At 46.1% G+C, this 23079-nt stretch overlaps 1 protein-coding gene and 3 non-coding genes across 4 annotated transcripts in view; 2 read left to right on the top strand and 2 right to left on the bottom strand.

Annotated features, from left to right (window-relative positions):
• LOC120734875 (LIM domain-binding protein 3-like) overlaps positions 1–19306 on the bottom strand; it is a 51046-nt gene extending 31740 nt beyond the window's left edge. Inside the window, exons 1-4 of the mRNA XM_040033956.1 lie at positions 18815–19306; positions 18541–18728; positions 5011–5162; positions 2641–2710 (exon numbers count right to left, since the gene is read on the bottom strand). Coding sequence (XP_039889890.1) covers positions 2641–2710; positions 5011–5162; positions 18541–18636 — 318 coding nt within the window. The 5' untranslated portion in view covers positions 18637–18728; positions 18815–19306. The remainder of the gene's footprint in view (positions 1–2640; positions 2711–5010; positions 5163–18540; positions 18729–18814) is intronic.
• trnat-cgu lies at positions 6157–6230 on the top strand. The gene has a single exon. It is a non-coding gene; the product is annotated as a tRNA-Thr (tRNA).
• On the bottom strand, positions 7294–7367 carry trnat-agu. The gene has a single exon. It is a non-coding gene; the product is annotated as a tRNA-Thr (tRNA).
• Positions 8534–8607, top strand: trnat-ugu. The gene has a single exon. It is a non-coding gene; the product is annotated as a tRNA-Thr (tRNA).
• Positions 19307–23079: the final 3773 nt, after the last annotated feature.

Genomic DNA, 23079 nt, shown 5'->3' with positions numbered 1-23079 from the left:
ATCACAGCCTGTTCACAGATCCCACAGATCCCACAGATCCCACAGATCCCAGCTTCAGGGGATGGAGTCTGAGGCAGACTTTGCTGGGGTCACGTGTCTTCTGGACATTTTTAAAAGTTTCTTTGTTTTGGTCTTCTCTTATTCTGTCTTGTCATCACAGATACATAATTATGCATAATGTTATTTATCTGTTTACCTTTTCTTAATTTCCGATTCTAATTCTTTGGATTAGGATGTATTTTTCTTCTTATTGCTCCTCTTCTCATTAACAGCAGTGGTGATATTATTATTATTGTTATCAGTAATATTAGTAGAAATAATAACCAGGGGTGTGCATACTTAAGTGTAAACCTATTTATGGAAGTGCAGGAACGTATCTGTGATGTCAACGTTAACTTTGAGATGAGCTTAACACATAAATGCTAATAATCTTTGTGAGTTTCATCTAAGAAGAGTCAGCGACATATGTGCATATGGTATGATAATTACAGCAGGATCATTATTATTATGTGTGTGTGTGTGTGTGTGTGTGTGTGTGTGTGTGTGTGTGTGTGTGTGTGTGTGTGTGTGTGTGTGTCCAGAGGGTCCCCTGACCTTTAAAAGCAGCCAAACAAACTAACAGGTGTTTGGGCTCTTCGGTGACGGAGTAACTGAATCACATTATTAATGGCGTGTGTGTGTGTGTGTGTGTCACTGTATACGTGTTCGTGACTGTAAACACACACCTCCACTGCAGCTGCAGCTGATGCAGAAGTGTTTGGATCGGTCGGCTCATTGCACCTTTTTCTGTAAAGTAACGTGTGACGTGACGCTCTTCTGCTCCCAGCTTAGAAACAGAGTCACTGACATCGCAGCACAACACAAACTCCACATAAGGTCAAAGGCTAACGCTGAGGTGGCCTAACTCATCATTTACATAGAGACAACATTACACAGCAATCTAAGGTTAGCCAGCTAGCTGTAACTTAGCTGCACAGCACGTATCTGAGCTCCATCGCGTCCAGGTCAGCTGTTCATATTTGCAAATGCACATTGTTGCAGTGGCCTGCAGTTTGCATGGGAGACGCCAGCTTGTCTGCAAACACTTGCCAAGTACAATCTGAGAGGTGGACCTCCTTCGGGGTATGAAAACATCAAGTCCGCATTGAGAACATTAGTAAGTTTTAGAGTAAGTGTGGTGTGTGTATGGGTGGAGCTGCAGTTTAACATGTTATTTTAGGACACGTGACAGCATCACTGGTTTCACTTTTATGACACTGAAGGTTCAGATGCACTCATGTTTCTCCTCTTTGGAGTCAAAGGTCAAAGGTTACTGAGATTACTGCAAGGTTAACATGAACCTATAGTATAAAAAGTCCTCTTGAAGGGGGCGGAGCTAAAACAGCTTGACCTATAGGCTGAGCAGAAGCCCAGTATCAGATAAAGAAGGATTATTTCAAACTGTGAATCATGCAGAGCTGCTGACCGAGAATCCAGGACTATAAATGTAGAAATGAGCAGAATGCGTTCACGTGAATTATTTTGTATGAACCGAGACACCGGAGACAGCAGTTACTGGTACCGCACCAAACAGGAAACGTATTTTTCTTCCTCTTTGAACCATCTTTGAATCTGTTTCTGCTTCTTGACCTCTCATCAAACATGTCGCCGGGCTTCTAACGCCTCCACCTACCCCGCAGGCCGACCCGCCTGCATCGCGGCCATCTCCCTAAGAGTTTCCTCTGAGTACAGGCCGATGGGGGAGTTATACTGCCTCCTCTGAGCGGGGCTGACCGCCGCCGCACGCCCCCCGGGAGAGTCTGCCTCTGCAGGCCCGGAGGAGGTACTGCGGCCGTTTACCTGCACCGATGGAGGCGTCAGGAAGGGGAGGAGACAGGAAGGAGAGGGAGCAGAGCACACGCTTAAAAGACGATATATTTTTTTAATCAAGGTGCTGTTATTCTAACCATGGGATCCTTTCAGTATAAAAGCCTGAAAGCATAAAGTGACTGAGAAAATCATCAAAAAGAAAAAATAAATAATTATTGTGAAAATAAATAAACTGACCAAATACATTCCTTTCATTTTAAGTTAATCTGTTGGATCAATTATCATCACTGCTGGAAATCTCTTAACTTAAACAGGAAATGAAATTCATCATGACTGCTCCTGTTTCTGTTTTCCTGCATTTTTGTTTTTGCACAAAACATTTTTGAGGTGCTGAGTTTGGCCTTTCTTGCATTTTTTCCTGCAGCCACCAGGGGGCAGCAGCCTTATACGTTTCTCCAAAATACCTTTAACTGGTGTGTGTGTGTGTGTGTGTGTGTGTGTGTGTGTGTGTGTGTGTGTGTGTGTGTGTGTGTGTGTGTGTGTGTGTGTGGGAGGGGGGGGGTTGTTTCACTGTAGACAAAAATAACCAGTGCTGCACAAATACAGGACAAAGATTAAAAATATAAATGTGACTACAGAATAAAATGATCCAATGCATAAATTAATGACTAAGTTACTTCACTATGAGGAAACCTGTATGCGTGCATTACAGTGTTGTTACTTCTCTGTAATCATTGTATGCTGCCAGATATGCCGACAAAACAAAGGTGAAGTAAATTCATCCTGTTGAAGAATAAAATAATGATTTTGATGCATTATGGGTTCATTTACCTGCTGGTGAGGGACGATGGGAATCGTGGCGTCCATTCTCGGTGCCGCCATCGGAATCGGACGCTTCGACCTGCACGGAGAAAAGAAAGAGAGGCATTGACGCTCGCATCGTGAAATGAAAGGAGGGCAGCTTATCTAAGAGAGAGAAGATGAAAATGAAACGTGAAGGTTTTAATTCTCGTGCGTTCCTCTGAATATTTGTGCCTCGTAGAAACGACCGTAAAGTCTGGTTTTCATCAATCATCTGCATTCTGACAGATTAACAGTGTAGTCTGTCAGAGCGGCAGCGTGACAGCGTCCATCCAGCAGGTTTAATAATCAAAAACAAACTGAAACCACCGTGTGATGAAACGTCTAAGCAGGACTTTTACAAATCACTTTACTTGTGGCTATTATAGAAAAAAACATCAGCAGCAGGAAAAGCTTCAATTTCTCCAGAGAAAATAATAAAAGGAGGTCAGATGTTAAAGCAGACTGACGACAGAAAACAGGAAAATTTAAGTCGGATAAAATTGCAGCAAATGGAAGAAAAGGTGAAAGTAAGGGCACAAAACCAAAAAAAGTCGGCTCCAAATGCTCGCCTCAAGAAATGAAAGACAAGGTCTGAGAGCTGCGATGAGAATGAACACAAAGAGAACGTCTGCTCTGAAGAGTAATGAAGCTTCCTGCTGCAGGCCACAGGGCCAACCACAGCCTCACTGTTTCCAACCTGACCCGCCGTCAGGGGAAATTTCTTTTACTCCACTCAGCACTGTCGCCTGTTCAGCAGCTCTCAGTTCATATTCAAGATTCAGAGACTTCACCTGACAGTGGATCACTATAGGAACACCTGGAGGTGAAAAAAAGTCATCAGGGGTGGGGAACTCCAGGCCTCGAAGGCTGGTGTGAGACCTCAACCTGTCTTGAAGTTCTCCAGAGGCCTGGTAATGAACTAGTCATGTGATTCAGGTGTGCTGACCCAGGGTGAGATCTAAAACCTGCAGGACACCGGCCCTCGAGACCTGGAGTTCCCCACCCCTGTCCTACATGTTGGCAGCTTTAGCTGCTAGCTGCCTGCTAGGCTTTGCCTTAGCTAACAGGAGTCCTTGAACTGGACCTCTGCACCATGTCTGTGCTGTTGGAGTCGGGCGTAGCTGGGTAACACATCTGTCTTCTAAACAGAAGATACCATAACCAGGCTCAGGGAGGGGCGGGGCCATCTGAAAGCAGCAGGGGGCGACTCCTGTGGTCGAGAAAAGAAGCAAAATGATGTTTTCGGTCCCATTAGAATAAAAGAGAATCAAACAGGATGTTATGATGACGATAAGGTTGTGGTTATCTTCAGTGTATGGTCTTCTGAGGTTTTTATCTCACCCTCTGTCTCTTCACAGGTTCGTTACGGTCGTTTTGTTCTGGTGGGAAAAGGAAAATGACCCCGATATGAAAACTTGAGTGAAGTCAGTTTATTGTGAGCGGTCCGCCTCATCAGTCGATACAGCTCGAGGGTGAGCGGGGGTTAACAATGATTTCCTGGCCTGTTTCCACCGCTTCATCACAAGCTTGACTTCACACCAGCAAAACATTTAAAACAATAATAGGAAAGAAAAACGGCGTCTCTTCATCCTGAGCTGAGCGTCTTATCTTCATCACCCCGAGGCTCCGTGGTTATGAGAGACCGCAGGAAGCGCTTTGTGGACCAACATTCATTTCCCCGCTCAGCTGTCAGACGCCTTCATGCCACAAAGAGACGTAAACGTAATGGCTGAAAGGAGGAAATGATCCGAGCGCAAAGGATGCAGCAGACTGAGGGAAATCCCAAAATCCACAACCTTCATTCCAGGCAGTGGCCGTGCGCTTCAATCCAACATCGCACACAGGACAACAGGATCAAAACATCTAACCCGGAAAACCTGAAGAACTAAAAGAACGAAAAGAAACTTCACAAACTACATTTCAGACAGAGGATGAGCTGAGGCGGTGCACGAAGGCTTAATATCACACAAAGAAGGATTATTTTGAACTGTGAATCATGCAAAGCTGTTGCAGGAGATTGTGAGGATAAAATATGGAGGTGCAGATGAGCAGAACCTGTCCACTTTAAACCCAACAGGACTTTTTATTTATGATATCTGACCAGTTTTTCTGCAGAGTGAATAACAAATGCAAAAAACACAGAATCATAAAAACCGTCAGACACCTTCAGATCTTCTGACGCCCCAAACGAGTTATTACCAATCAATGTGACCTCAGAGACTGGCAGGTGTAACTGTCACCTGTGTGGGGCCTAAAAGGTTTACGTTTTCACATCAACATCTGAGCTCCAGACAGCAGGAGGACAAACAGGAAGCTGTTACAGACAGGAAGTGTGAGCAGGGAGGAGTCGGTTCTTACTTGGACATGGTTAGTGCCAGGTTGTAGTTTGCCATCTTGATTTTGTTCTGGGCCTCCAGGTGAGTCATCCCCTCGGTGCTGACGCCATCGATGGCGACGATGACATCACCCTGCATCAGGTTGCCCTGCGCCGCCTTGCTGCCTGGAGAGATCTGTCCAAACACAGAGACGACCACGTGTGAGTCACCTTTCACAGGTCAGCGCGCACTCGTTCATCCTGAAATGGTTTTCCACGAAACAATCCATGAAATGGGAAAAGATTTAATCAGCTTTAAAACGTCTGCACAACCTAATCTGGACACGTTACAGAAACAGCGCGTCAGCAGGGTGAGGCCTCAACTTTCACGCTTCAGTTTCTCAGAGGAAAACACGAGAGGAGCTTTTCACAGAGCTGGAAGACGTTTCGATGTTAGACAGAAAAACAGACGTTCCTGCTCTCATGAGTTAGCTGTGAGGTTTTAAAGAGAGAAGCAAATCACTCCTCATCACCAGGATTTGGCATTTTGAACCATCCACAGTGACGTCATCAGTTCTTTATGTAAGAGCACTTTGGCATCTGCTTGGAACCACACTGTGGGACAGCCACCATTGAGGACACCAAGTCGTATTTTTGTATTTTTGTGTTGAAATTTCATCCCTGAGAAGTTTCAGGTTGCTCTACACACCAACAGGAAGTGCCCTCCTGTTGTTAACACTGCATCAGCATGACTTTATTTGGTGGGGGCGGTTTAGGCTTGACTTTAAATTCAGTCTGGGAACAGAAGAAGACGCTAACAGTGACACTGTTCCTGGACACTTTGGGGTTCTGGATCTTTAATACATCCATCCATCCATCCATTCGCTTCCGCTTATCCTTTTCAGGGTCGCGGGGGGCGCTGGAGCCTATCCCAGCTGTCATAGGGCGAGAGGCAGGGGTACACCCTGGACAGGTCGCCAGTCTGTCGCAGGGCCAACACACAGGGACAGACAACCATTCATACTCAGATTCACACCTAGTGACAATTTGGATTATCCAATTAACCTATCCCCTTTAATACATTTCAATTCAATTTTATTTTTATCTCCAAATCACAGCAGCAGTTACCTCGAGGTGCTTTAGATTGTAAGTTAGCAATAATACAGAGAAACCCCAAACCTCAGTCCCAAGGCTCTGTGGCTTAGCTGGTCAAAGCACCTGTTTCGTAAACAGGAGATCCTGGGTTCAAATCCCAGCAGTGCCTTTTAGTACAACTTTATTACTGCCCCCTTTAATCAGGCCTAAGGCTACGTTCACACTGCAGGCGAAAGCGCATCAAATCCGATTTTTTTGACCCTATGCGACCCATATCCGATCATGGTCTGACAGTGTGAACGGTGCAAATCTGATATTTTCAAATCCGATCTGGGTCACTTTCGTATGTGGTGCTGAATCCGATACATATCCGATGTTTTAGAAAGCGACTGATGTTTGATGGTCATGTCGCATTAAATCCGTCTTTTACGTCACTGACACAAGACAGAAGCCAATTATCAGCGCCGGAGAAGACATCGTGAACACTTCCTGGCCATCCAGTGTAGATGTCAGTGAAACTGTTGGTAAGACAACGTTGGAGAAACGTGAACATTTTATTTGTTCTGTATAATCTGCAGATTCTGACAGAAATCTGCAGCTATCCTTTGAAGCTCCGCTCCTCTAAAACAGCAATAAGGATCATTATTAGGTTATTTACATTATTATGTAAATAACAAAATAACTTAAAGCAAAAATTGGGAAACGTGAAGTCCAAAGTCTTTATATTAAGGCCATCAGTGAAACAATACTGTTGCTCTGGGTCTAAACAGAGCGCGTTGTGTGTGACGTCCTCTTTTGTGCATGCGGTGCTTTGAGCGTTCACACTAGAGCACGTTTGCTGTCGCATTTTATTTGTAGTGTGAACGAGCAGACAAAACAATCGGATTTGATCAAAAAATCGGAATTTATCATTAAGACCTGCAGAGTGAACGTAGCCTAAGATCCATTGGACTTCATGTGACCCTAACAATTGACAACATGCGGGAGGCTGTATGTGGTCCTCCTGGTGACTGCAGGGATGCACGCATTCAGAGGAAGGTTGCTACAAAACAACAGCCTTTTACCATTTTTTGATAGATGTGTACGATAAGCTAGCATTCTGAGCGTGTTTATAAAATGCTGACTGCAAGTCGAGACCAAGTGTAAAATCATAATTTATTAGAAAGTGAGACTTTGGATTCCTGCTGAAAGGAAACACTACAAAAACACAGCTGCTGTGTGAGACGACAAACAGGCACTGCTGGGATTTGAACCCAGGATCTCCTGTTTACTAGACAGGTGCTTTAACCAGCTGAGCCACAGCGCCTCCTGCATGTGATCATTTCCTGTATCTCACACTGTGATACGTGGAAGCTGTCCAATCAGGCCTCTTGTCTGTGCTCCATGCCTGGTTGAAGAGGAGCTCATGGTGCCCTGATCATGTGATGTCTCACATCATCAACAGTGGCTCAACGATTTTCAGGAGCGCCTCCAAGGGGGACGGCCCCCTCTGGGGACGGCCCCCTCTGGGGACGGCCCCCTCTGGGGACGGCCCCCTCTGGGGGGTTTTCACCTGTTTTAGAAGTGAAGAGTTTCTAAATGTGAACATCTCACGGACAGAAGAAGTCCAGCTGCCGTCGGTTCAGGCTCTCCAGACCAGCATGGATGACCTCTGGCTGCTGTTGCTGTCCATGGTGCTGAAATGATGCTACTGATATTATTAATTATTTCTATATGATATTATTTGAGTAAGAGAGAGAATATGAGATGGTCCCAAAATGGTCCGTCACCCAGGGCGTCTCACCGAGACGCTACGCCTGTTTGTCAAACATCAGGGTGGAGCGGATCAGGGGCATTTTGCAACCTTGCAGCTATACCCACATGGCAGGATTTATGTTCCAGCTCCCCTTTAAACCTCTTACTGGTGATGAGGTGAGAGCCTCCAGTAGTTACTGAGCACAGGGACTGAGCTCGCTGTGGTATCACCGGAGTTTATTAATCAAATACAGAGCAGGAGGATGGAAAAATCAATGGAGGAATATGAAGTGTGAGAGTTGGCTGGAGGATCCTCCATCAGCTTGTTGGATGTGACCCAGCACCCTGCTTCATCCTGCAGCTCTGATCCAATCTTTGTCCAAAAGGATGGCGTGGTTGGTGCACAAATACATGGTTACCATCATTATCTTCTCTCCATGCAGTGTACCATTACTGAGAGCACATCTACCCTCAGACGAGCCTCGCTGCTTTGTCTCTGAGCAGTGCAGGGCTGGGACGGCAGAGTCCTGGGAAGATGACAAGCTCGACATCGTTACGGCTCGCTCTGTCCTCCCGAACCTCAGAAGCCTGCAGAAGCTCAGACTAGTCTAATCTCAGTGTTTTCACACACACACCATCTTAACTGATTCAAGGGAGGAACCTTGTTTAAAAAGACCAGCAGCCCAATCAGGGGACCATCGGAGTTCTTTAAGAACAGATAATCGGGTGTCTGGCTGAGGCGCTGTGGCTTAGCTGGTCAAAGCATCTGCCTTGTAAATAGGAGATCCTGGGTTCAAATCCCAGCAGTGTTTTCATATTAATGAAATTAAAGTTTAACTTATCTGACTTCACTGAAGCTGCTGATTTAATCGATTCAGACAATCAAGGCGGGACAGAGAAATGGAAGATGGGTCAATAAACACAAGCAGCAGGACGACTGTCAGCTGTTTAGTCCTCGGTGATTCAGGAATACGATGCCAAACTTGGCTGGTTTGCTGCTCTGAGTCAAAGGAAAACCACAGATGGAGTTAAATGGCATGAAGCACATGGATGCATGGCTGTGATTTGAATCCAGGATCTCCTGTTTACAAGGAAAGCACATTAACCTGTTAAGCTACAGCGCCTGCTATGAGAAACTAAAGCTAACATATTTGCTGCTTCTTTAACCAGGTTAAACAATGTTATTATAACTAGGTGATCATATGGTTCAACATCCACCACAGGTCATCAATGGCTGTTCAGTTTTCTCACCAAAGCTGGAATCATTCATTTATACTTAGATGCTCTTCATTATCAGACTTTAATAAAAGAGGCTGATGGAAGGGCTGCTGTCAACATGAGGTGAGATTTAATCTGGGGGAGAGAACCAGTGTTTCTTACATGTGGGGGTGGAAACTTCCACAGCCTGGGAGCAGAGCTTTCGGGTGGTCTGTGCTGGTAGGAGGGGTTCTGGTAATAATGGGGCCAGCAGAGTTTTGAACCAGTTGAAGCTGATGGAGGGATTTTTGGGGGAGACCATGCAAGAGAGAATTACAACAGTCAAGGCGGGAGGTAACGAGACTGTGGACAAGAATGGACGCCTACTGGGTGGAAAGAGAAGGACGTGTTAATGTTGCGTAGATGGAAACAGGCAGAACAGCTGAGATTACTGATGGGAGAGTGAACTGTGATGACATCAAGGCTATGAGGTGAGGGGAAAACTGTGGAGTTAGTGAGAAATGGTTTGCCTTCACTAGGTTGGATTTAGTGCCAATAAAAAGGATTTCAGTTTTATCCTCATTGAGCTTGAGAAAATTAGAGATGAACATCCATGAACCTGGAGGAGGTTAATGGATGTAGTGATGGAGGAGGATGCTGGGTTAGGAGATGATGTGCTCTACAGAGACCTGAGGGAAGCAGCTGTAAGAAGGAACGGAAGGAAATCTTCAGCGAAAGCAGGAAGGAGGAGGTGCTGTAGGTCAGCAGGTCAGAGCACCTGCATGTAAACAGGTGCTCTGACCTGCTGGGTTCAAGTCCCAGCAGTGCCTGAAGGAGCTTTTTCACTGCGACATCACCCTGATGATCTGGCTGTAGGAGCTGTCGGCCTCTCTCATCCAAACGTTTGTTTGCTGCTTTCAGCTTTTCTCGTCACGGCCGAGCTGGAACAATGTGAGGCCTGTCCAGGCGGCAGAGTGGCCTAGTTTCACTGGGAGCCATTTACACCGACCTACATACACGCACGGACACACACACAGATACACGTTAGGGGTGTCCGAAGTGAGATGACATCAGAGGAGGCGGGTCTCCTTCTCTTTATGGTCGCTCGTCTCCTCTCTGGACAAGAAAGAGTTAGAACTGAGGCTCTGGACTTTCTCTGACAGCAGCGACAGTAACAGTAGATGAGCTGAGAAAGCAGAGATAAGACGTGTGTGTGTGTGTGTGTGTGTGTGTGTGTGTCCGTGCGTGTGTGTGTGTGTCCATGCGTGGGTGTGTGTCCTTCAGAGGCTAAAAACAGCCCGCTGCCTGTCAGCAGCTGCTCGCCGCCTCGCTGCAGAGATAAACTGCAGCTGATTATTTCTCACATCGATTCATAAACTTTTATCTGTTTGCGTCAGATTTTTTTTGCATGCCTGTGTAACATTTTGTCCCACAGCTGTGGGCTGAGTGGATCTGTGACGGCCACTCCTTCCCGTCGTCCTCACAGTGGTTTTGCTTCATCCTTCAGTCTGAATGTTTGTTGCTTCTTTCTGTCTCTTTTTGATCGTCTTCCATCCTCAAATAACCATTTGTGTCACCTTTGTGTGTCCTTGCATGTGTGTGTTTGTGTGTAGGGATTCAATTCTATGCCTTCTAGTTTTTAAATTCTTACTGTTCTTTACTTGTATTGCTTTTATTTATTTATCTTTTTAGTTTCAAATAGCTGTACGCTTTATAAATGAAGTTATTATTATTGTTGTTTATTATTTGTATCCTTTATTTTGCACTTTCTCTGATTCTTTTGGCCTCCTCACAGTTGATTTCATTTTCTTTGTTTTTCTGTTTTACATCCTCTTTGTGTCTTTTTGTGCGTATGGTTGTTTTCCATTCCTGTGTTGGTGCTTTTTGTTGCTTGCTGCACTCTGTTTGCATCCCTTTTCAGACATTTTGCATCCCCCGGGCTTCAATTTGCACGAGTGATTATTGTACATCTCTTTTAGCATTTCATATTTTGCATCCTTAAATAATCATTTCATCTTTTGAGTTCATTTTGTGTGTCCTCTTCTGTCAGTGCACATCCTTTTGTAGCAGCTTTTCATCTGTATGAAGTTTGTTTTTGGTCCTTTTCCCTCCATTTTTATGCATTTTGCAGGCATATTTTGATCTTTTTCAGTGGTTGTATATCTGGTATGTGCACTTTGTCTCTTTTTGCTAACTCTGCGCCTCCTCACAGTTGTTTTGAATCTGTTGTGGGTCCAGCATGACTGAAGAAGGCCACAGTTGTTTTGACCCTCCTGCTTAGTCTAAAGAAACGCACCTCTGTGCAGTCTGACTAAAGCTGCTTGGTCTATTTGTGTCGATCTCACAGCTGAAACTTGTATTCAACTCCCCGCTGACCTACTAAACCGAGCCCAGTCTTGGTTCTCACGTCTTATTTGGGGTTTCCTGAAGCCATTTGGGATCCCCTGACCATCAGCAGCATGTGCAGCTGTGGCAGGAAGCAGCGGGGTCAGCGGGGAGCTCGCCGAGTGCTGAGTCAGCTCCGTGTGTTTGTTACAGCGGGCATCGAATTACCGCCGGCTCGGCTTTCGCCCCGACTGTAAAACTCGAGCGAGCTTTGAGCTGTGAGAGGAGCAGCAGGAACGCTCAGAGCCCCGTGAAGCTTTGTAAGAAAATCACTAATTAAACACAGACATGAAGTAAAAGCACAGAAATCTCTGCTGCGTGGGAACAAAGGTCATTTATGTCTGAAAAAACAGCCACAGAGAAAGACTGATGTGTCCTTCAGCAACTGCAGACTTTCTGGTATTTACTTTTTCATCTTTTAGAATAGAATTAGAATAGAATAGGATTCAACTTTATTGTCATTGCACATGCACAGGTACAGGGCAACGAAATGCAGTTTGCATCCATCCAGAAGTGCTTTAGTGATATAGATATATTACAATATATATTAGCAATAATATAGATATGTGAGTATATTACAGAAATGGGTCTATTATGGTATGTTATAATGTACACGGTATGAAGTATGTTGTGAATATTCTATAACTATAAGTATGTACAGGCTGTAGTGAGTACAAGCTATGTACAGGATATGAACAGGATATAAATATGAAAAACTATACAGAATATGAAATAAATAACTTTACAGAATCTGAGATATACAGCTATATATAAATGGGAACTGTGCAAGTTGTAAACAGTTGTAGGGTTAAAGATTATCGAATGTACAGAATGATTATTTACACAGAGCTATACAGTAGTGCAGTTAAGATAAGTGAGGGTGTAGATAGTTTCTACAGAGGCTATATAAAGTGCTAGTGGTTGTGAGTGGTGGTTCAGTCCATGTTATTATTGTGTGTTTGAGGGTACAGTTGTCCATTGTGGGTGTGTGTATGTTCAGTCCATGAGTTTAACGTGGGTCAGATGTCAGGAGGCAGAGTTCAGGAGTCTGACAGCTGTGGGGAAGAAGCTGTTCCGGTACCTGGTGGTCTTAGTCCGGAGGCTCCTGTAGCGCCTCCCAGAGGGCAGGAGGGTGAAGAGTCCATGCGATGGGTGACTGGGGTCTTTGATGATTTTCCCAGCCATTTTCAGACACCACTTCCTGTAGATGTCTTTTATGGCAGGAAGTGGTGCTCCGGCGATGCGCTGGGCAGTTTTCACGACCCTCTGCAACGCCTTCCGGTCCGAGGCAGAGCAGCTCCCGTACCAGACTGTTATACAGTTGGTCAGGATGCTCTCGATGGTGCAGCGATAGAAGTTCACCAGGATGTCTGAGGACAGGTGGTTCTTCCTCAGAGTCCTCAAGAAGAAGAGGCGCTGGTGAGCCTTCTTGACCAGCTTGGAGCAGTTGGTCGTCCAGATGAGATCCTCGGAGATGTGGACTCCCAGGAACTTGAAGCTGCTCACACGCTCCACAGCCGTCCCCTTACTGTGGATGGGTGGATGTGGGTCAGCATTCCTCCTGTAGTCCACGATGAGCTCCTTGGTCTTCTCGGTGTTAAGCAGCAGGTTGTTTGTGTCGCACCACTCAGCCAGACGATCCACCTCCTCCCTGTAGGCGGCCTCATCGTTGTCACTGATGAGGCCAATCACCGTGGTGTCATCTGCAAACTTAATGATGGTGTTGGAACCATCAGCAGGTCTGCAGTCGTGGGTGAAGAGGGAGTAGATCACACAGCCTTGTGGTACACCGGTGTTCATCGTGATTGTAGATGAGCAGCGGTTATCCAGCCGAACATGTTGGGGCTGATTGGTCAGTCCAGTAACCATTTGCAGATGAGGGAACTGATGCCCAGGTCTGTCAGTTTCCTGATGAGTTGTGAGGGGTGGATTGTATTGAACGCTGAACTGAAGTCTATAAACAGCATTCTGGCGTAGGTGTTGTTGTTGTCCAGGTGTGAGAGGACAGAGTGCATTGCGATGGAGACTGCATCCTCTGTGCTCCTGTTCTGGCGGTATGCGAATTGGTGGGGGTCCAGGGTGGGGGGGAGACAGGATTTAAAGCGTGAGAGAGACACTGAGCCTTGCGTTGTTCACGCGCCGCCATCTTGGTTATTTCTTTAGCTGAGAACAGAAATGCCTCAAAACAAGAAGAAACTCTTTGCTTTCACACAAACACACCTCTAGCTGCTCAGAGAGACATTTAAAGATGTGTTTCTAACTCATCTTCCCAACATTTGGGGACAATCCCACAAACGGACTCGGAGTCGATGACGTAAACAGGAGATCTCTAGTTCTGCCTTTCAAACAAACTCACATGTGTGAAAAATATATCACAACAAAAAAGTTTTTTTAATAGATTTTGTAGCTATAGATGAATAAGACATTCTTTTGTGTTTGTATGAAAGCAAAGAGACAAATGTTCTTGTTTATGAACCTTTCCTCAGTTTGGTCTGTGTTGATCTTATACTCTGAGTAACCAAATCCACAGATCAGACTCTTTAACTTTCTTATTGACGAGTGTGGTTCTGCTACGTATACTAAAACATCATCTGTGTACACTGAGATTTCGCATTCTTCATATTTGATCTGAACTCCTTTGATGTGGTTGTGCTGATGATTCTGTGCTAATAGTAAACAGTACAAAGAGCTGCTGTGCAAAGGTTTGGACAGAAAGACCCTCGAGGTGGTGACACTGTTTTCAAGTCAAAGGAGCAAAGCAGAAATCTTGACGGCATTTTAAAATCAACTCTAAATCAACCTCACAGCCAGGAGGACTCAGCTGTAAGAAGCTGCAGCGCCCTCAGGAGGTGTGCAGCTTAGCTGGTTGAAGCGTCTGTCTCGTAAACAGGAGCGCCTGGGTTCAAATCCCAGTAGAGCATGCTTTACAACAGAGCTGGTAAACAGGTTGAATGAGCTTTTATCTCTGGGCTGCACAAATGAAACCCATCATGTTCTAGATTCTGGATGATGTAGACAGCGTTGGCCTGACACTGAAAAAAGCTCCTGCAGTGTGTCCGTGCATATCCTGCTGTTACTAGACTGTCACCTGGACAGGATGACATTAGAAATATTGGCTAAAATCTGCAGAACATTTGGGCTTCTTAAACGCCATCTGTCACCTATTGCATACATAAATCCTTCACTCCAAATAACCTAAATCAGAGATGCTGTTTGTAAAATACTAAAAAAACGTTCAAAGGATAAAAACAGTGGAAATGACCTGGAGATGTTGGCTGTAAAACAAAACTGGAAACTTTTAGAGGGTGTGCAAACTGCGCAGAGACGTTTCCATGGATTAAAGCGGCACGAATCCTGCTCCGTGTGAACACTTCCTCTCTGCTGCTGGTCCTTTAGAGGCCACCAGCTGCCACTGTTTCAGCCTCGAATCGTCCCAAACTCCCAGACACGACTTCAGAACAATCGCCGCTGCTGGCCCGAAGGAAGGACTGAAGTCATTTGGCTCTAAATATATTCAAACAAGGCTCCGACAGAGCGCAGAGGAACTCTGAGATGGAGAAGATTCATTACAAATCCTTTTAACTTAAAGCAGCAAAGCTTAAAGTGAAGCTCCTGCAGCTTCTCAACCAATCAGGGATGAAACATGCAGACTGTCCGGCACTGTGACATCACTCAGTGGTACACACTGTGTACAACACTTGGTGGTACACACTGTGGTACACTTGGTGGTACACACTGTGGTACACACTGTGGTACACTCGGTGTGGTACACTTGGTGGTACACACTGTGGTACACACTGTGGTACACACTGTGGTACACTTGGTGGTACACACTGTGGTACACACTGTGGTACACTTGGTGGTACACACTGTGGTACACACTGTGGTACACACTGTGGTACACTTGGTGGTACACACTGTGGTACACACTGTGGTACACACTGTGGTACACTCGGTGATACACACTGTGGTACACACTGTGGTACACACTGTATGGCAGTTATCTGCTACATGAGCTGGTCTGTGATCCAGTTAAAAAGTAAGAAGTCGTTACTATTTAAATAATCCAAGTGAGAGTCACACTGGACCTGTTTGACCCACACTTCACTCATGTTCAGGGGAAAGGGTGCATCTGTTGGGGACTATTTTGAGCAGCGGATTAATCCACATCTGTGCCGGTGCAGCGACATGCATTTCATTCCTTCTGGAGCTCTGCAGCTCAAAACACTGACGGAGAGATGTCGGGCTTTGAAGGAAAGCTTGGATGGGGAGGAGCCTGTGACCCTGCTGATATTCTCTTTGAGCGCTGAGCAGCAGATTGGATCTAACTCAGCCTCGTCTGCCTGTAAATCCCACCTCTTCACCGCCGCTCCCTGAACCTCATGCTCTGAACAATGAACCAGCGAGCAGAGAGGGATGATGGGAATATGAACACTGCTGAATTTCCTTCTTCACTGGTATTAGTTTAAGTCTGTTGAGCATTTGACAGGATGCAAGTGTGTCTGGCCTACAGCAGCAGTGAGAAGGGAAAGCAGACATGTCTAAATCATGGCAGCGTTGGCCGACGGAGCTGCTTTACATGATCCGCCAGCAAAAGTAAAGATGCATTTCATTTTAACCACAGAATCGGTTATCAACGTTCATGTGCAGGAGTCACTGTGAAGGGCTTTTATTGTGAAAGGAAGGAACAGGAAGACGCTCCATCTGACTTCCTGTCCTGATGGAGCAGCAGCAGGCTGCAGCAGGGTCGTTACAAACCGACTCAGGACGGAAAACGTTGACAGGGACGTGAACTTGGATCCGAGCCGACAATCAGGCAGAAACTGGAGGGTCGGATGGAAAAGGAAGGTCCTCGTTCTCAGTTCTTCACGTAGAGCATCATCGGCACTAGAGGTGAAACGAGGTCCATGTAGCAGAAGTCTGTTAATACTCATGAATCCACAGTTCATTCATAACTTTTTGTGTGGTTGTATGGTTGGTGTAACATGACTGTCACATCCCAGAGCGAGGAGCAGAGGTCCTGCCAGCCTCTCCGGGGTTAAACCGGTCGCTGACTCTCACACAGACAGAGGTTCTGCTCCAGTCTTATTTTTGGCTCGTCTCCGGCAACGTGGAAACACCTCCCACCAACTCCGTCAGCGAGGCGCAACCTGAGAGGCAAAACCCGGGGCCAAAAACAGCTCTGCGAACCAGGAACACAAGATTTACTGTTCCTGTACGAGTGCTGCCCTGACACAGACATAAGGTCTCACTTCAATCATCAAGTGAAACAATTTAAGAATAAAAAACTAAAAAGGTTCTGAATCGTGAGGCTTTGTTTCAGCCCTGTGACTGTTCTGGACGACTAAACATGGTTTAGTATCTCAAAGAGGACCTCCATCTTTCTCAGCCTGACGGAGGAGCTGCGTAAAGCGCGTGGAGCTGTTAACAAACAGCGCGCTCACAGAGGCTGATGAGTGTAACAGCTGAGCAGGGGGAGCGCTGAAGGTCGGCCGTCCCCGAATGAATGAGTCCTCACAGCGTGTGTGTGTGTGTCTGTGTGTGTGCGTTTTTATCACTGCTGCTGTTGTAGGTTCCTAAATCTGTTCACAGTCATGTTGTGGGGACCTGCGTCTGTCTCTCCTGTGGGAGGACTCGGTTTAAGGTGATTGCAATGATGGAAACTGTGGAGCCGCCAGCAGAGACTTGGATTACAGATGCAGTGAACAACAATGGAAGAGCAGCAGCACCCAAACACAACACAAAACATCTGTAGGCTAAATGTGTGGAACAGAGGCTCACATGAACATCTGGAACATCCTGCCAAGTTAAACAGTTTGAATAAAAGTACAGCAACATATATGAACCCCAGTAAACACAGCTCAGGGTCCAAAACCACCAAAGTCGGCTGGACAATAACTGCAAATCAGAAAGAAAGAAACATAAAATGAACCCGAGCCCATCACAAAGAGACGCACAAGAAAACTAACAGAAACACAACAACCCGAAAGGGTCAGAGGCTTGAACTACAAGAAAGACACAAAACTGCCAAACTGAGCTGCAAAAAGACGACTTACAACCTGACAAAAGACACAGAATTACCTGAATGAACCAGGACAGATGCAAAAAACAACTGAACAATTAAAAAAACGTTAAAAAGACCCAAAACACAAACAAACCCCCGAATTTAGCAACCACAAAAAGTCTCAAAATCACTAAAAAGAAAAGAAACCCAAAGAATTTAACTACACAACAACTGCACCAAAAGGCAGAAATACCAGAGAGAGAGACATTTAATGACCGTAACAGGAAAAGAAACTAAAATTAGATGCAAAACTACAGAAATAAGTTGTTCAGTATCTCCAAAACCATGCAGACTAGCTGCACTGCAAACCCAAACAACCCACAGAGACACCAAATAACAGCAAGAGGACAAAAACAATCAGCACTGATGCAACGTGACCTGAAAAATGCAAAACTGCCAAAATTCACTGCCAACAAGAGGCTACACAAAGCTGCAGCCACAGCTTTTGTCCCAACACATCAGGCATCACATCCAAAATCACCAAACAGAACCCGACACAGAGGTCAAAGGTCATCAACATCCCACCAGCAGATTACAGTGGAGCTGCAGGAACTTCGTCTCTCCATCTGTCCAGAGAGGCGAGGCTCCGAAAGCAACACCAGCTCCAGTTTCAGGCCTCCACCTCTGCTTCGGCCTCCCTACCTGACCGGGGGGGGTCGACGGGCTTCACTGATTCAAAAAGAAATCAGCCACACATCAGAGATTATGTCCCAAAGCAGCCACGTCTCCTCAGCTGGACTCGAAATGGAATTAGTCTACAGCAGGTTGAGTTTAATGACTCATGAGCACGTCGAACAGACCCGAGGCTCACACCAGCTCGGATTTTAAATATTAATCATTAAAGTTTCAGTAACAATGCTGAGGGGAATTTTGAGCTTTATTTTGAAAGAATACAGATGACAGGAAATAAGGCAGGACATGCAACAATGGTTTGCATCTTAAACCGTCCCAGCTTCGTCTTTCTAGATTCATTCCCTTTTGTAACACCACTAAGGACTCAGACTGGGACACAGATATCAGAGACTCACATCTTTCAGCCAAACACAGAAATTGGGCGAAGCTGCAGGTGAAAAAGTGTGTTTCCTGTCCGATTTCCTACCCTGGAGATGGTCAGCGGCATGTTGAAGTCCTTGCCCCCCTGCAGCCTGAAGCCCCAGGGCCCGGGGCCTGGCAGCGACACGGTGTAGGTGCTCATTCTTCTTCCACACAACTACAAAGATCCTTCAAAGTCAGAGCAGAGTTTCTGGAACAAAACCCACCGGCAGCTGCAGGAGACACGGGACGGCTCTGAAAGCAGAGAGGCGATAGAGAGAGAGGGCGTGAAGCAGGTGAAGCAATCACGGAGGAAAGAAAAATGAGTGAAATGCACCAACCGAAGAGGAAGAGAACGAGTCGCAGCAGCTGAGAGGAGAAAGAGGAGGACCTGCCTGCTCGGACGGGCTGAAGTGACAGCCTAAGAATAGCCTCAGACAGTGGTGTGGCATTGTGGGGGGGCGGTGGGGTGAGGCGGGGTGAGGCAGGGCAGGGGGGTCTGCAGGGAAAGGAGGGGGGTGGACTTATATGGCGTGAAAGGGGACACCCGGTATGCCAGGCTCGCCGTGATTCACAGCGGCTAATATAGACCAGCAGATTCTTCTAGACCCTCCTCACTGCCCCCCTCAATCATGCAGCGCCCAGGGTCTCCCACGCATCCAATCAGGGGCAGCGTCAGGAAACGTCTCATTATCTCGGTGGCGATAAAGCCCAAACAGAAAGGCCACGAGTGGAGTGGCACTGATAGCTTAAAGGTCAGCAGGTTCAAATCCCTCCACGGGTCGCTGCCGAAGGCGTCAGCGAGGCCCGAGCCCGACTTCACCCGTCAGGGGAACGCTCTGAGCCTCGTGGACCCAGAAGAAAAGTGTCCACCTGTCAGGACTGTCCTCAGGTTTACCCCAGCCTAAAGGACTCCAACACCTACAGAAAACTACAAACATGACCGCCACAGAGAGCCAGTGCAGCCAAAAACAGAGCCGATAACCTCAAAGAACGGCAAAGTAATCACACAGAGATAAAACCTCTCAACATCAGATGAAATTTATCTTTACGAAGATTCAAAAGTAAACGATTAATGTCCGACAAAGAGAAGCACGATGACCACAACAGGACTCAGCTGCCACAAATAGACCTCGAGAGGACGACAGCTTAGAGAGACGCAAGACACAAAATGATAACGAAGAGACAAAAAAGCCTCAAATTAGGTGGAAAATGACAAAACGGGACAAAAACCGCTACAAAGACACACAAACAGACCCCCAAAAGACAACAATCCACAAATATTAGCACAAAAACTAGAGAGAGGCAAGAAAGAGCCAAAAACTGCAGAAACAATCACAGAGACGAGCAAACACACACGAGGGAACCTGACAGGAAAAAATGAGAAGCCCAACAAAGTGAGTCTGAATCAGCACATTCAGTGTTTTTAAAGGCGACACACGAAGCCCACGAGAGCATACGGGTCAGATGTTATCGGGGTAACACCACCTTCTGCCTGATGGTGGGCAGGGTGGTGTCAGTGCGCACACTGGGAACCAGAAATGCTGTTTGTAGGTGTAATTTGGGGGGCAGAGTCACACCTATAAATCTCACGTTTTTAATTCAGGTGGTGCTCCGTGTGTTGTATGTGGTCTTCATTAAATATGATAAAGTCTGTGAACTTTCCAAACACCTGAGGAGGCTGCAGGACTTTAAACAGCCCAGGTACCCGAGCACCTGGACGCCCCGAGCACACCTGTGGACGCCCCGAGCACACCTGTGGACGCCCCGAGCACACCTGTGGACGCCCCTCTAACAGGTGCGTGTCAGATGGAGTGAGGCACTGTGGTTAAAGCGCTAGCCAGCTAAACAGGAGATCGTGGGTTTGAATCCCAGCACCGCCTGCTCATTAACAGGAAGATAAAAAAGCAGCTCTTCTCTCCAAGCAACAGTGAGTCAAAAACCACCAGAGATGCAGAGCCCTCACTGCTCACACAGGCTGGGGGCGATCGGCCCTCTGCACCGACTGACAGGCTGATCCCAGAGCAGCGCTGAGCCTGTTATATCACCGGCTAAGTTTAGACTCTGAGAGGCAGAGTGGACTGGGACGGAGCTGTTTAAGGTTTTAGAAACTTTTATTGTTACTGAGCTCTCCCACAGTATCTGAGTATTACACAAACCATCCATCTATAACAGTCCTGACCAATGTTCCCTCTAAGTGCGCACGTGCAGCTAATGCACGTGGTTGACAGGCTATGGCAGCGTCCTTATGTGCCGACACTGGTGTTTTAGCAAAGCGGCTGATGTGGAGTGAAGCCACGTTAATGACAACGTGTACAACCATTGGAGATGTGAGCAGGACAGACGGAACAACTGACGGACAAAGTGTGGACTTTATACCAGTTTATAAACTGTGTTGATCGGCCACGTAAAACCAGAGTCATGATAAAATATCTGCAGTGTTTGGTTTTCTTCCTGAATACTGTCGTTGTTTATATTTACTGCAGGAAGAAACGGTAAAAACGGCGTTTTATAAGGAAAACGCTCGAAATCCTGTGAGAAAAAACAGCCCCCCTCCAGCCTTTCCTATTGGTGGAAAAATGTACCATGTGGACCAATCAAAACATGATATGGCAACATGGCATTTAGTTGTTTAGGGAGGGGGAAGTTTTAGGAGTGACGGCGTGTTTGAGATGTGAGAGATTTGCGACGTTCAGCACAAATCTTGTGTAGTTAGTGTGTAGTTAGTGTGTAGTTAGTGTGTAGTTAGTGTGTAGTGTAGTCAATAGTTTTTGTTGTGTGTGTCAGAACAATGAGGCGCCTGCTGAGTGTTACAGGTGTTACAGCAGTGACACATCTGCTGCTGTCAGGCCTGCAGGTATCAGGCTGTTGTTCTCCTTCATCTCATAGTGGACAGAAATTATTTTTTGCAGCGGCACAAATAATTTGTGTGGCATCAGATTTGATGCAGAACAGCTGATTGTTCTGTAAATAGTTTGAAATGTTTGTTTAAAAAACGCCTTGGCTGCATTTTTAGGTAAACAGCTGCAAAAAACTTTGTTTGCATAACTCAGTTACTTTTTTGAAGAAGTAACTATATCATTAATTGCCCAACATTGGTCATTATTTACTGTATTTGCAGACAGAGTTACAGACTCTCTCCCAGACTCAGACTCATCATACAAGTCAGAGCTTTATAAAAAAATAATAAGAAAGTTGTGTTTTCAAAATTGGAGTTCAAGTTAGTTTTTCCTTCCAATAGCGTTAACATACTGCACAGGTCATGAACAAGATTTAGTGGGCTAAAGCAGTTAATTAAAAGTAGTCTAACATAAATGTAAATGCTGTAATTTGATTATTTTAATAAACATGTAACTTGGATGGATTCGATGCCGGCGTGACCACAGTGCACATGTCTGCTGTCGCTCACAGTGGACCAAGGGACGCTTAAGTAGTTTGTGTGTTCGCTCAGACACATGAAAAATTAGAGGGAACATTGGTCCTGACTCATAACAATCATCACTAAAATCTCACTGACAAACTGCAATGAGTGTTATCCACGTAAACGCGTCAGAAAAGATCGCTTATTTATCCATAAAAGGAACGCATGCTCAATGGTTTTTCAGGGTCTAAGTTAGGAGTGTAAATGTTTAAACCAACACTGAGAAACACCCAAAAGCTGCAGTTCCTCTGGCGTCCAGCAGAGGCAGCAGTGAGTCAGTCTCCATAGACTCCCATGTTAAAACTTTCCAGCACAAACAAACATTTTTTAGAGCCTGATACACAAACTGTTTGGTCTCTGTGGATCATTTTGTGGCTGCTTCAAAGTTAAGAGTTCAGAAACGAATTACTGTGACCATCTTTTATATACAGTCTGTGGTTAAGCCAGAAATAAGGAGCTGTGGGTTTAATGTGCAGGCCTGGCTTCTGTTACTCAGAACTAAAATGAAGCTTTGTGGATCAGCACTGCAGGGACGTGTAAAGCGAACCCTGCTGACCCTCAGCGAGGAGTTTAAAACACAAACTGAGTCAACCTGAAGGCATGAGAGCGGAGGGGAAACCATCCACAGCCACAGCAGTGACACTGATCCCCCCAGCATAGAGCCACAGCTGACCTCTGAGCATGTGTGAATAGTTTGTCATTTTAAACAGCTTCTTAATGGAGCTGCCTCTTTACATGAAAGGTCAGCTGGTGAGTTACAGCCTGCTGTGTCTGTAAACATCAGCTACATCCTGTTTGTGAAGACAAACTCACAAACAAACGTAACAAGATAATGAAGCTCTAAAATCTGAGTCCAATAAAAGCCTCAGACGTCACAAAGTCGTTATTACTCTTCCTAAACTCGACGCTTCCGGTTTCTGCTCTCAGGTGGTCTGCAGACTGACACCGCCCACCTGCTCTCTGCTCCGCCCAGCTCGGCGCACAGAACCTAACGCACACCCTCAGAATAAGTAAAACCCACCAGGTGAGGCTTCAGGCTCCTCTTCTGTCATACCTGAGAGCTGACCCCACCCACCGACCCGGTGAGCCGGGAGAAACTGTCGGTGTGACCGGCCGCAGCAGCTGCGAGCCGGCGGGCGGTGCGACTTGTTGCCGGTTGTGGTGGTGATGCAGGAGGTGGAGAAG

Source organism: Simochromis diagramma, unplaced genomic scaffold, assembly GCF_900408965.1.
Source record: "Simochromis diagramma unplaced genomic scaffold, fSimDia1.1 OVJJ01000176.1, whole genome shotgun sequence".
In the NCBI taxonomy this organism is placed as follows: domain Eukaryota; kingdom Metazoa; phylum Chordata; class Actinopteri; order Cichliformes; family Cichlidae; genus Simochromis; species Simochromis diagramma.
Note: the sequence above shows the minus strand (reverse complement) of the source record. Positions and strands in the feature narration are given on the sequence as shown.